This window comes from Periophthalmus magnuspinnatus, chromosome 22, assembly GCF_009829125.3.
Source record: "Periophthalmus magnuspinnatus isolate fPerMag1 chromosome 22, fPerMag1.2.pri, whole genome shotgun sequence".
Lineage (NCBI taxonomy): Eukaryota > Metazoa > Chordata > Actinopteri > Gobiiformes > Gobiidae > Periophthalmus > Periophthalmus magnuspinnatus.
In genome coordinates, this window is record NC_047147.1 from 9,440,737 (window position 1) to 9,454,727 (window position 13,991).

At 38.6% G+C, this 13,991-nt stretch overlaps 1 protein-coding gene across 1 annotated transcript in view; it reads left to right on the forward strand.

Annotated features, from left to right (window-relative positions):
- syne1b (spectrin repeat containing, nuclear envelope 1b) overlaps positions 1–13,991 on the forward strand; it is a 77,003-nt gene that overhangs the window by 22,354 nt on the left and 40,658 nt on the right. The window contains exons 29-57 of the mRNA XM_055231305.1: positions 49–189; positions 302–462; positions 554–704; positions 957–1,184; positions 1,288–1,386; positions 1,519–1,706; positions 1,788–1,911; positions 2,022–2,188; positions 2,312–2,465; positions 2,835–3,460; positions 4,229–4,408; positions 4,497–4,647; positions 4,724–4,882; positions 5,000–5,182; positions 5,291–5,392; positions 5,467–5,670; positions 6,261–6,468; positions 6,559–6,671; positions 8,767–8,972; positions 9,047–9,196; positions 9,512–9,803; positions 10,091–10,263; positions 10,674–10,983; positions 11,367–11,531; positions 11,819–12,175; positions 12,253–12,389; positions 12,794–12,971; positions 13,309–13,491; positions 13,585–13,728. Coding sequence (XP_055087280.1) covers positions 49–189; positions 302–462; positions 554–704; positions 957–1,184; positions 1,288–1,386; positions 1,519–1,706; positions 1,788–1,911; positions 2,022–2,188; positions 2,312–2,465; positions 2,835–3,460; positions 4,229–4,408; positions 4,497–4,647; positions 4,724–4,882; positions 5,000–5,182; positions 5,291–5,392; positions 5,467–5,670; positions 6,261–6,468; positions 6,559–6,671; positions 8,767–8,972; positions 9,047–9,196; positions 9,512–9,803; positions 10,091–10,263; positions 10,674–10,983; positions 11,367–11,531; positions 11,819–12,175; positions 12,253–12,389; positions 12,794–12,971; positions 13,309–13,491; positions 13,585–13,728 — 5,634 coding nt within the window. The remainder of the gene's footprint in view (positions 1–48; positions 190–301; positions 463–553; positions 705–956; positions 1,185–1,287; positions 1,387–1,518; positions 1,707–1,787; positions 1,912–2,021; positions 2,189–2,311; positions 2,466–2,834; positions 3,461–4,228; positions 4,409–4,496; positions 4,648–4,723; positions 4,883–4,999; positions 5,183–5,290; positions 5,393–5,466; positions 5,671–6,260; positions 6,469–6,558; positions 6,672–8,766; positions 8,973–9,046; positions 9,197–9,511; positions 9,804–10,090; positions 10,264–10,673; positions 10,984–11,366; positions 11,532–11,818; positions 12,176–12,252; positions 12,390–12,793; positions 12,972–13,308; positions 13,492–13,584; positions 13,729–13,991) is intronic.

The window sequence follows — 13,991 nt, forward strand, 5'->3', positions numbered from 1 at the left end:
TGTGTTTCTTGAAGTAAATCTTTTTGATGCTTTTATTATGTTCTGCAGGTGACACTGGCAGCATGGCAGGAATTTGACAGCCAACAGGAGGCAGTGCTTGAGTTTGTCTCAAAAGCTCGATCTACAATGGAGAGAGATATGAACTTCAGCAGCCCTGAGAGCCTGGCTGTGGAGCTAGACCAGGCCAAAGTAAGTTCTGTTTATTTCAGTTTATTTGAGAAGGGTATTTTTTATCCATTACAATACATTTATTTGCTGTTTCCATATATCATAGACTCAACTTGTCTGTTTCTTGAAATAGGTGTTATTGAAACAGTGTGAAGCAGAAGTCCATCATATGAATACTTTATCTAAAAGAGCCACAGAAATTCAGCTTGGTCCCAAGAATAAAAATCTCCTGGTTCAACAAGCTCGAACTCTCAGTGAGCAAGTGGATCAAGTTGAGTCTGGGCTTAAGAAAGAGTAAGCAGTAGTATAATTTGGTGTAATATTTTGTTTGATTGTTGATGTTTCGTTAGACTATATAAGGTATTAAACTGTGTTTGTATTCAAGTGTTAAGACCCTGGAAGACATGAAGCACCAATGGGAGCAGTTCATAGCTGGATTTGAAGGATTTTCTGTGTGGATTTCTGCAAAGGAAAAACAGTTGGAAGTCATCAGAACACCATCTCTACCTTTGGATGAACAAATTAAGACCGTAAAGGTAAACTACAGTAGTTCCATAGTTTTTTACTAAAAGAAAGCAACTAAAATTTCAGTCAAGATTTTTTTTATTCTGAACTTTGTGCTAAATGGAGTTAATACAATACATTTTCAGATGTGCTATACCCAATATTAATTTTTATTTTTGCTGATTGAAATCTAAAATATTGTTATCCCATCCTAACGTATAATGCATTGTTACATTTTTCATAATGCTGTATTTTAGCTGTAATAATTTGCCTTCTTTCTCCAGACTGTGAGTGTGGAGGTGCAGGAGCGTGCTGAGGTCCTCTCTCAGCTGGAGGCAGAGTCCCAGGCCTTGGCCCAGTTTGTGTCTTCAGGGGAGGGCGCTCGGGTCAAAGCTCGCCTCACTCAGGTTCGACGATACTGGGAAGAGCTGAAGGACAGTGTGCAGCAGTTAGATACACAACTGGAAGAGAGCTCTTCGCATAAGCAAAAATTCAAAGCTGGACTGGAGGAAGTAAGATTTGATTTAATAACTTTTTGGTATTACTTTGATGCAATAATAAAGAAAATGTCTAAATGTTTTGGCAAAAAGTAAAGATAAAGTTGTCATGTTCTAGGTCCAAGCATCTATTGGTGAACTTCATACGAAACTAGAGGACCCCATTAAATCCTGCACTTCTTCATCAGACACATATGAAACTCTTCAGAATCACATGGTAAGTTAGCATGTTAGCCTTTGACAATCTGAATACTGTGTAGTCTTTCACCAATGCTAGAAAATATTTTGTGTGTGTATTTGTCATCATTGTTTAAACTTGCTAAACTTTTGCACTCATTTTGTTCTTCAGGAAGTGTGTCAGAACTTGGAGAGGCTGAAGGGCTCTTTGCTGTCGCTCACGGCTGGAGCTCGAAGACTCAGTGACAGAGAGGAAGCAGAGAGAACAGTGGCAGATCTGAACAGCCAATATGACCACCATTTACAAGAGGCAAAGGACAAGCAAAGGGAACTGGAGAGTCTGCTGTCTCACTGGCAAAAGTAAGTATCTACAATAAAAAATGATCTAAACAAAAACTATTAACAATCTTTCTAAACATCTTTATGGTTGATAACTCTCAGGTATGAGAAACAGCAGTCAACCTTTATTTCATGCTTGGAAAGGTGTGAAGCAGCATCTAAACCAGAAAGTCAGTATCTTTCTGCTGACAAAGCAAAGCTACGCAATGAGCTACAAGACTTGCAGGTGCAGTTCTGACAAAGATATCACTTATTACAAACATAGAACATCTTTAGTAACCACTGATTCTCAACACATGCATACAGTACAAATATGAATAACCTTGTTCTTTGCAGTCATTGCAGTGTGAAGTCCACACTCTTGAATCTTCCTATCTGGAGCTCATGTCTTTGGGGACATTACTGTATTCCTCTGCACCGAAGGAGAAAGTGGCCCAGCTAAAAGAAGACCTTGAGACTCTACAAAAACGATTAAACATTCAAAAAGCAGTCATACCTCAGAGGTAAGGTGGGGCAATTAAGTGAAATAGACTAATGCTAAACTTTGACATAACACTGTCCTATTGTTCCATAAATTCAGGTAGGAGTTGCTCCAACTTATGCAATGTTTTATGTTTGTCCACCAGAATTCAGAACCTCCACAGCCACTTATCACTGGTGGAGCAGCTCGACCAAGCATTACTGAAATTCTCACAGTGGAGTGACTCCATGCTTTCAAATTTACACTCCTCATCTCAAATTAACATCAACAACCTGCAAGATGCTGCCTCACATGTGAAGGTAAGAAGACTGTAAGAACTGAATACAAGGTTTTATTACAGAAATAATGTTACAGTGACTGTATATACTGTAAATACATATACAGTATATTGCAAATCAGTTTAGCCTCATCAAAGTACCCAATGAGGTCCCTTGGTGGCCTCTAACCCCACTTTGGGATCCACTGGATGTAGCTGTGCAAATAGCTGCAGCCACACAAAAAGTTAATCAGCCAAACAGTTGTTTTCATGGTAACTGTACACAAAGCATCATTGGTCATTGCTTGCAAAAAAGTGAATACAATAGGACAACTAGCTGAGGTGTGAACAGGCAGTGTGAAAACCACCTCGATGTGCTGCTATTTCATTCACATTTTCCCATTGCCTTTAGGAGACACAAGCTGCCTTGGAGAAGCAGTCTGGGGTGAGGCAGAGTTTGGACCAACAGGCTGGCAAACTCTGTCAATTTTGCGAGCCTGGAGACTCTGAAGTGCTCCGCAGTCGAGCTGAAAGTTGTCTCCAGCCTTATATGGAAGCTACGCAACTCGCTGATCTCCAACTGGAATGCATAGAGAGACTTGAAGCTTTCCTACAAACCCATAGTGTCGCTGCAGGAGTTTTACATGGTCTCAGACAGACCGTGGAAAGCGCTGGAAGCTGGGACAGAGGACGAGTGGAGGAGCTTCAACAGGAACTGGCTACTATTGTCCCGGACATAAGCCAGCTTGAAACCTTAGCTGTCAATTTGGATAGCAGTCTATGCAAAAGTCATTTACATATCGGTGCTGAAAAGGGGACACGTAAGTCGTGTAGGATGTTGGCAGATGCACTCAGTGCTGAATTGGACACTGTGAGGAATTTGCTTGGGTCAAAACAAAATGAAGCAGAGGCACTTGGGGCATTATGGACATCTTTTAGACAAAGAAAAGAACAGCTACTCAAAACGGTGGAGGATATTGAAGAGAAAGCAGACCACCAGAGTTTCAAAGAGCCCACGCTGCATGCAGTACAGCAGAGGTAAAGTAAACATGATCAATAGCACAAGTTAAGTCATAAGCATACTAAGTCATACAGAAAACTGACAACATTAATAAATTCATAATGGCACTGGCACCAGTTAGATGAGTGGGATGCAATGTATTGGACCAGGGATGCCCAAACTTTTTTCACCGAGGGCCATATCTTGAAAAATATTTGACACGGAGGGCCATAGTGGTCAATACAGTGGATAATTCAGATGGTGCATTTAACATAGTTTTGACTTCATACTTTAAATAAGGCTTGAAATATTAACATTTGGTCTGTTTGACAATACAGTATTTAGGTTATATTGGTAGGATTATTCAAATTTGCCGTAAAAGTACTGATTATGATCAATTGGGCCAGTTCACCTGTAGGTTTGAGGGCCAAAAAAAATTGGTCTGAGGGCCGCATTTGGCCCCCGGGCCATAGTTTGGACACCCCTGTATTAAACATTAATAAAATCATTTATTTTTGTCTTAGAAGCATGAAAAATAAGCATACATTTGATAGGTTCAGCTGATTGTGATTGTAATGTTATCGTGATGGAATATACGCGTGTATATTTCTAACAGGAACAGCAAGTGATGAACAATAGTTGCTCAAATACTCAAACAGTAAATATTAGAACTGACAGAAGGATGTCAGATAAGCAAATATGAAACCCTGAAAGGTTATTTACTAGTTGTTGCATGACTGGTGCTGTAATTTGCTATTTAATTTGTTGATAATATTTTTTTTCCATATGCATTTTACATTTATTAGGTTGCGATTCTTTAATCAGCTTGAGGATGAGCTACAGTCTCACCAGCATGAGGAGCAGTGGTTAAGGGACAAGGGAAACCAACTGGCCAAGAGAGATGCAGAGCTCGGTGGGGAAGTGCTCCGTGAAATCAGCCTCCTGGAGACCACCTGGGACGACACCAAGAGACTCATAACTGAAAGGTAACACTGAAATGTTAGAATCCATAAATATTTGTTCACAGTATGATTAATGCATATTTGCGTACTAAGTTAATATAATTTTTTTTAGACAAGAACAATGCAATGTCCTTGTTGAGCTCATGAGGGAATATCAAGCCTTAAAAACATCTATAAGTGGCATTATTGAAGGAGCAGAGTCTATTATTGACATAAGTTCTGTTTTAAAAGACTATGAAGAAAGCAAGAAATTACTTTCAAAGGTATGTTATTACCGCTAGCTAAACAATGCATTGTTATGTAATTCTATGTCATGTTTGACTAATTCATATTTTTTAGCACGAGACTGTCAAGATTGATATGGCAAGCAAGCAGTATGAACTAGACCAGTTTTCAAACAAAGGAAAGCAACTTGTGGTTGAATTAAAGAAGATTCCAGACTGTGAATCTCAAATATTGAAAAAAGATGCTGAGACAATTGTTGATCACTGGCTGGATGTAAGTTGGATTTTAAGATTTTAAACATACATAAACATTTAAACATCAGTCACTGCAGTAAATCTGTAAAGCATTAAAAAATTGAACTTTTAATAATGGTGTTGGTGAATTTGTTAGGTCTCAGAAAAGATTGATGACAACATTGAGCATCTAAACCAGAGTTTGATGGCGTGGGAGGACGTACGCAAAATTAGTGAAGACATTGAGAATTGGACCAACCATTGTGCAGTTGAACTGAATGAAAGCCTTGCTAACCTCAATGACAGTCAAAAGCTCTCTGCGAGACTCGCCGCACTTCAGGTATAATTTAACTTTATTCCACTGCAAATGTGGTCATAGCATATTTTTGCAATCTCTTTTATTCCAAGCAATCAATAATCATGCCACTAAATAATGCAACTCTTTTAGACTGAAATGACTGAAAAGGAGCAGAACCTTGTAACTTTTCAAAGCAGAATCTCAGAGTTAAAGAAATGCATTCAAAGTCTAGAAACTCCTGCAAGGCTACAGGTAAGATACTAAAAATAAATTACATAAACCACATTATTATTCATCAGCTAGAATGACTATCCATATTTCTGCAGGTTTTGGAGAATGACCTACGCAAGAAGATGAATTCAGTTCAGAAGTTGCATGAGCAAGCCAAAGGAAATCTAATAGACTTCAGTTCACAAAGGAAACAGCTGGAGGACTATATCTCACAAATGTCAGCCTGGCTCAAAAGTATGCAGGACACTTTGGTTTCTTCACCAACAGGATCTGACCCGGAGGACATTGGCAGAGTCAAGGTAATTACACAAATCAAGCAAAAAATATATGGTGTCTGACAGAGAAGTCTAACAATAATTGTAATCAGAATCAGAAGACTTTTATTGCCATTGTTTGTGAACACAGTTCACAAACTAGAAAATTACTTCGGTGATAAAGTGCAACATAAAACACACTGAATAAATACAAATACAAATAAGGGCATGCACAAAGTTAAAAGATATGCTTAAAAAATGAAATATTTATAGGTAGAAAATATATACAACATTAGCATCAGAACAACAGTGCAAACATGTCTTATTAAAATGACCGGAATTATAAAGTGTCTGGTTTTGTGCAAGTATTATAAAGTGTTATAACCATTACTGTCATTAAGATTTACTAAGATTTGCTTAGTTGTTATTTTAGAGGGTCCAAAAATTGTAAAACAATTACAGCTACTATTCAATTTCCATGATGAGAAGTTTCCCAATTAAGTTTAATCAAATAGTTGTAAGCACTAGAGATAAGCAGATCATATCATATTTTTCTGCATCATTTGTATACTGCTATAAAACTACTTTCACATGCATAAGAATTGAGCAACTAGTTACATATTTTTGCTGTACAGGAAATTCAAAAGGAGCTCCAAAATCAACAGGGAAGTATTGATGCCACCAGAGAAAGCCTGAATACACTGTGTAGAAAATACCCCTCTGAGGAGCTGGCCTGTCTGGGTTCAGCTCTCACTGACCTCATTAAAACTTATGAAGCTGTGAACCAGCTTTCCACCCGCACCCTGGTCTCACTGCAAACCTGTCTCCAACAGCAGTTCAGTGGTAAATATATTGAGCCACATACTACAGTTTCACTCCTCCCCCTAATTAATGCTGCATGGTGAGTTGCTAAAATGTTTCTCTGCTTTATAGATTTGGCTCAGGAGTTTCATCGCTGGCTTTCAGAGCAAAGAGAGATAGTTAAAGAGTGCTCTGACAGATCTGGAGACACTTACATTGTGGACCGAAAACTGCAAAAGATAAAGGTAATTAAAACTGCAAGGAGTGATAAAGGGTCTTGCAACCCTTGTGACCATGAAAGGGCACGCTTCAGTGGGAGGGCTGCCTCTTAACCCTGGCTTGTCATTCTGGTGTCATATTGGAACTAAATATTTCCAGCCCTTTTTAACTTTGCAGGGGGTGCTGGAGAGCCATTTTTAAAGATACAATTTTAATCCACATATCATTTTATTCCGGTCATCAAAATATACAAACACTACATAGGGTTTGTCTGTATCCAACGGTGTTTGCAAACGTGACAGGAATTTTTATGCTTTCAAAATGGCTGTTTCGTTAAAAGCTCATTATGGCCACACCTTGAGACATATGTACTTTTGTTTTAAAAAAAAATTTAAATCTCAGATATGTCCTGATGATTCTGTCTCAGTTTGGAGTCTGTCAGATAAGAACCGTAGGATAGAAGTCAGGAAGTTGGTTAAAGTATGAGGTTCAGAGTTTTCACATCTGCATATTATGATTCAGACTTGTCGCCTTCACGTTGGAGATATAGTGTGGTCCCCATAGACTTTTTGCCTGTCCTGTGTGGTTTAGGGTAGGGCCATAATGTACTTTTTTTATCTTGTGTCTTTTTTGTTGTTTGGGATGTAGTGTGTGCCAAGTTTTATGTGCCTACAATCTCATATGGCATAATGTATTTTAATTTTCCAGAGGGCACTTCTGAGCTATCCTTCAACGTAGATTCTTAGAGATTGACTCAAATTTGATTTACATTCAAAATGACATCAGCAGTTTGGTGTGGTCCCTATAGACTTTTATAGTGTCACATAAAGGTTGCGTGTACTAAATTTCATTAGTGTACGACAGACTAAATTTGTCTGTTATGACTTTGCAGGGGGTGCTGGAAAGCTGTTTTTAAAGATAGAGGTTTAATTCACGCATCATTATGTCCAGATCATTAAAATACATAAATGCTACAGTGGGTCCGTCTAAATCACATTTTGCAAACGTTACAATGTCATACTTTGAAAATGGCCGTTATGACCACACCCTGAGACTTTTGTACATTCTTTTAACAACTTTTGATCCCAGATATGTCATGATGATCCTGCCTCAGTTTGGAGTCCATCAGATCAAAACCTAAGAACAAGTACAAGGCCTAGATTTTTTGTCAAGTTTGACCCAAAATGGCCGACGTCCTGTGTGGTTTTGCACGGGGCCATCATGTACGTTTTTGTCTATCTGGCGATGCTCTATGTACCTGCCAAGTTTTATGTGCCCTCATGGAAAAAATAGACTCCACCCCTCCTATCTCATAAAGTAGTGCGACACTGATCCATCCTGCAACGTAGATTCTTGGTGATGTTATATTTTTGAGCTTTTTTTTTTTCTCTCAGGAGCGATTTACTTGGCAGAATGTAATACTACTACTACTACTACTACTATTAATAATAATAATAATAATAATAATAATAATAATAATAATAATAATAATAATAATAATAATAATAATAATAATAACAATAATGATAATTTTCTTCCATTTTTTTTATACTCAAACTCTAAAAGTTAGAATGATGGGTCACATTGTTCCCTGTTATGAAGAATACATTCTTTCATAAGTTCACAACAAATAGATTGGCTTTTATGCTTTTTTTTTTTTTTTTTTTTTTTTTTTTTTTTTTTTTTTACAAAAATTTGAATAAAATTAATATAGTGTCTTGATTTGTAACTACAGTGGATATTTTTTCAGATACAAGGTTTAACTGATAAGGAAGCATTTAAATAGGGGGAACACATTAAAAATTTGATTTGGGCACATGTACTCAGTGATGTTTAACTTATTGATGAAATTGAACTTCTAAAAGTAAAACACTTTGGTTTCACTTTCTTAAAAGTTAAAAGAAGTTGAGAGAGCTTCATCTTGACAATATCCAATCCATGTGCACATTCATGTTCCTTGTAGTTTACCCCTGGATATGATTTGGTTGGTTTTCTTGGGAATTATTTGCATCTGTGGATAAATGTTTTGTCTGCCCAATCACATTACTACTAAATCATAATTCTAAATCACAATTAAGTTTAGATTAGATAAATAGATAAAAATCCTTTCTCTTTCTGCAGGGTGCCATGGAGAGGGTGGAGGAGGGTGAGGTGCGCCTGACTCAGGTCTGTGAAGAGGGAGAGAAGCTGCTCCTCCATCTGCCCAAAGCCAGTGCGGGACAGGTCCAACAACACCTGTCCTCCATACAACAGGACTGGGACAGCTTTGTGGAGCAGTGCAGACAAAACCAGCAAATATTGGAAGACAGTGCATCTCTTATGAAGGGGTATGACACTAACACTATATCTTGCTTTACATTAGGTTAACTTTTATTTAATTAACATGAATGTTTTATTTAAGGTTTGAGAGTCGCCTTAAGAAACTGAAATGGTGGTTGGAGCACATGGAAAAAAGGATGACCACAGATTTTCTTGAGACCAAGCAGCGAAGTCCTGAAAAAGTTGTGCTTGAACAAGTGGAAGAGTTTCAACAAGAAGTGCTAAAAGAAAGGTGTTGAATTCAAGACAAGCCTCTGTAATTTTTGCATTGTTAAGTTGCATTGCACAGTCCTATCCACTTGTTTTAAACTGCCCAACAATAACTGTTAAATAATATCTAAAATGTCTAAGCTTTGGAGTATGCCAACTGACTACTCTTTAATTTATTCATTCTTATTCCACATACAAGTGAATAAAATCAACAGTCAAAAATTGTGCAAATCACTGTAAATTACTATAAATAAAAGAATAAATGTGTATCTTTCTGTAATGCAAATCACAATCCTGACTCTTTAAATGTTGCAACTTTAAAATACTATCCATACAGGGACTCTTTTGAGCGTCTGTGTCAGGAGGCCCAGGCGCTGAATGAAGGCGGCAGAGGAGACGGCAGTGAGACCCGAGTGTCCGCTCAGCTCCAGTCTCAGCACCAGGCTCTGCTTCGGAGAGGGAGGGACCTCCTCCGCTCTTGTCAGCTCACCCTCCAGGAGCAGCAGGCCTTTGAGGACACTTTGCAGGCCACATGGACCTGGCTCAGTATGGTCCAGGAGAGGCTGGCTTCACTCAACAGCACCGTGGGCAACAAGGAGACGCTTGAGAAGAGATTAGGACTTGTACAGGTTTGTAAAAAAAAATGTTTACAACAGCTAATGAAAATACAATTGATCACTCATGCATTTATCTCCCTCCAGCTATCCGAGTAACTAAAAAATAAAGAACACAAAAATATATATGTAATTTTTTTTTAATTGTTCCGGGAATTTAGATTTTGCAGTTCATCAGAAATATGTCCATATGTCCCTCTAAAGTTAAAATGCACTCTATGCCCTTGTTTGGAAGAATGTGTACTTAATGTTTATTGTATTGTAAATATTCTTCTCACTTATGCTCTTCTTTCTTGCTGTAGGATATTCTATTGATGAAGGGTGAAGGTGAGGTCAAGCTCAATATGACAGTAGGTAAAGGGGAACAGGTCCTGAAGCACAATCGAATGGAAGGACAGGAGGCCATCTGCTCCCAGCTGCAGAGTCTGAAGGACGCATGGGCCAATATGCTCATGACCTCCATGAGCTGTCACAGGTATGTATATAGAGTATGTAATATAGTGATCATCGTACAGTGATCATCGGAAGGCCAGAACTACCTTTTATTACTCAGAACTTTAATGCAACTAAAACATCAGATGTAAATAGTAAGTACTTAACAAACAGGTGGAAACAATAATGTTCTTTAGTGCCATCTTTACTTTTATTTAAATGACTTTGTTTCTTTGGGCATGTGCGATAACATTTCTAAACAATATGGGGACTTTTGTTCAGATACATTTGTCATGGACAGTGTATGAAAATATGCATTATTATTTATTTGATTTCTATGTTTGAATTTGTTTATTGAGAAGATAATTATTAAGATAAGTCTTTGTATCTTCCACTCTTTTATCAATATCTGGCAGCAGAGACAAGTGACCAAAATATTGACTTTCATTTCAGTCGTTTGGAGTGGACAGTGACACAGTGGGGCAGTTTCCAGGACAACCGTAGCCAGCTGCAGCAGTGGATGGAGAGTGTGGAGCAGGAGTTGGGGATGACCCTTCCTCAGCAGCCTGGTCTGAAGGAGAAGTGTGCCCTCCTGGAACGACTGCGAGCCCTCCAGGCTGATGTGGATGCTCATGCTGCGGTACTGTCCCGTCTGACTGAGAAGGCAGTGGAGATGCACGAGAAAACGGCTGACCCCACCTTTGGACCGGAGTCAAGGGCGGAGCTCAGTGCACACTTTGCAGATATTTCAGCGGTGGTTAAGGTAAGATTGATGGAATAAGACAAAAGTATTTTCTGTAGGTCAAGTGCCAGGTCAGCGGTTGAAAATGTCTTTCTCAGCAATTGCAGCAGGGATGCAGCAGTTAAGTTAAGACACTACACATAACACAGACTTTTATATTTTTAAACAATTACCGGTAGTAATGTTATTACGAAATTGGCTTATATTTGTGTTTTTCAGATTTTGGAATGTGATATTATTTGATATTAAAGTCTCATATGGGGGGAAAGAGCCAGAATTTCATATTGTATTCTCATAAGGAATTCACACTTAAGAAATTCCCACTTAAGTAGAGTTTATATTGACCTACAGAATGTTGTGATGTCATCCGAAGCCCAGCAATTTTGTTATTTTTCTCTTCAAAGGGTAAAGTGCAGTCCATGCAGAACATCGTGTCAGAACATGAGCAGTACCTGGATGCTGTGAGGGACTTTAATGATTGGTTGATCTCAGCCAAAGAGGAGCTTCAGCGCTGGTCCGACCTGTCTGGAGACTCTCTGTCCATAAAGAGGAAACTATCTAAAGTCCAGGTGAGTAGTAAGTTCATTAATGAGTTATTGTTCAGGAACTAATTATACATGAAAATCTAGGAATTTGTGCTGCCTGATAATCTATTGGGACTAGAGTACGTATACAGGGCTTTGTGCTAGGCTTTGGGTTAGATTCCTAGCACTGCGCATCACCCCTATTTCACACTTGAATCTATCCTGTCCGTTAAAGCTTATGAGATGAAAAAAAATGCAAATACACTAAGCCCTTACACCGCCCTTACACTTTTAAAACCACTTCACTCTGTTTTGATTTGTATAACTTTTAGGAGCTGCTCGACTCTAAACAACGAGGCAGAGAGAGGCTGAACCGCGTCCAAAGATGTGGTGCTGTGGCGAGGGATCACACTGGCTCTGGAGGATATGAAGCCATGGAGCGAGAGGAGGCCGCCTTGCTGTCATCATGGGAACAATGGGAGCGGGGGGCACTACAGACCAGGGCTAGTCTGGAAACTACCCTGTCCCAAATTGCCAGCTCAGAGCAGGAGTTCACCAGCCTCTCTGCTCAACTGGAGCACGATCTACATGATTTCAACCGACTGCTACATCAATGGCGTCTTAAGCTAACTCAAGCTGAGGCCAAAACTGATGGAGAGGAGGCTGTAAAAGGATGGGAAATGGCAAAGGTAAGTCTATTTGCTAATGAATTTCGGGAAGCATTTTGTCCTATCTAAGGTTTAATTTATTTCTCCCTTTTCTTTAGGACACGTTAGAGGAACTGGTTAAAGCTGAGCCCTTGTCTGACAGCTTGAAAACCCAACTGAATGATTTGTGTCGATTCTCTAAAGACATGGGAACACAGTCTGAGAGAGTGTCTGCACTAATAAAGGAATATAACAGGTGAGGAAAATTTTTTATTTATTGTCTATTTTTGCATTTAATGTACAGATGTGTTTTGGAATTAATTAAGTTACCAAGTTTAAGGTATCACACAAAAAGTGAATGGACCGTAAAACTAAAGTGAATATATGCCCTTATTTGGAAGAACCCCATGGGTTTAAGAATGATAAAAAATTAGGACCGTTGCTACAGTAATTGAGAATTATTAAACCAGACTATTATATCTTTTGAATTGTGAAAAGTCCTTAAAATGTCACCTATAACAGGAAACACTCATGAATACCTTGCTAGTTTCTGTTTTTTATACTGATGTGTTTTTTCGATTCATAATGTTGTTATTATTTCCCATATGTTTCAACTGGGAAAGCCCACTAACTAAACTACTTAATTTTGTACCTCTGTAGTCTGAGCCTGAAGGCCTCCAGAGAGTGTCAGAGCAAAGAAAAGCTATTGGACCAGTGTTTCCGTGCGACTTTCAGAGAGTTTCAGCAGTGGCTTGTCAACACTAAGATCAACACAGCCAAGTGCTTTGACGCCCCTCAGAATCTCAGCGAGGCCTCCTCAAGCCTGCAGAAAATACAGGTACAATAATAAGTAAAACAAAGTCTGCTAACTAATTGCTTAATTTCACTTATTTATTTTTTGGTCAATTTGTAACCCATTGCAGTCTAAATACATTTAATTTACTAAAGGACCAGCCCACATTTACTCACAAACTAGAGAAAAGGCAAATTAGGCGACAATGTGATTTCAATTATTTTGGTTCTAAACTTTTAAATATTTATACACATTTACCAGAGCATTCATGCATTTATTTACCAGTACTATAAATGGGCATTGGCTCCTTGCTGCCCTGAGCGACAGGTCAAGCAAAATTTGAATATTTTTCTGAATGGATTGTATGCTTTTGTATCCCCAGGAGTTTTTAAATGACAGAGAACAAGGCCAGTCCAAGCTGAATGCTGTGGCTGTGAATGGGGAGCTCGTCTGCAGTGTGGCACCCAAAGACAAAGTGGATGCAGTTCGGGTTAAAATGAACACAGCTCGTGAAGACTGGAAGAGTATAATGTCCAACCTGCACAACAGAGAGACTAATTTACAAGTAAGGCTTTGTCCTCAAACCCACTCCAAATATTATGCGTGGATTAATTTTAATAATATTTTTTTGTAATATTCTGTATAAAACATTTTTCAGAATCTGGTGTCTCAAATGAAGGATTTTGAAGCCAGTGCAGAACCTCTTCAGGACTGTCTGAATGTCACAGAGCTGGCTGTGCAGGAGAGCAGCACCCGACTACATGACCTTACAGCCAAGAAACAGGAGCTACACAAACTTCAGGTGCCAATCAATAGATATGATGGTACTTGTAGTTAGAAACCATTTAATTTTCAGTTTACATCAAGCCATGGTACTGTGTCATCCATTCTTGCTTTGCTTAAGACAACAAAACTGCCAAAAGCTAACTGCATCTGATGTCATTCTTTTCTTTGCTTCATTTACATGTCTTAACATAAAGCCTTCAACAATTGTTACTTGCTTCCTAAATGTTTTTCAAACGCTACTCCCTTGTATATAATCAACTGTTTTGCATTGTCTGACCC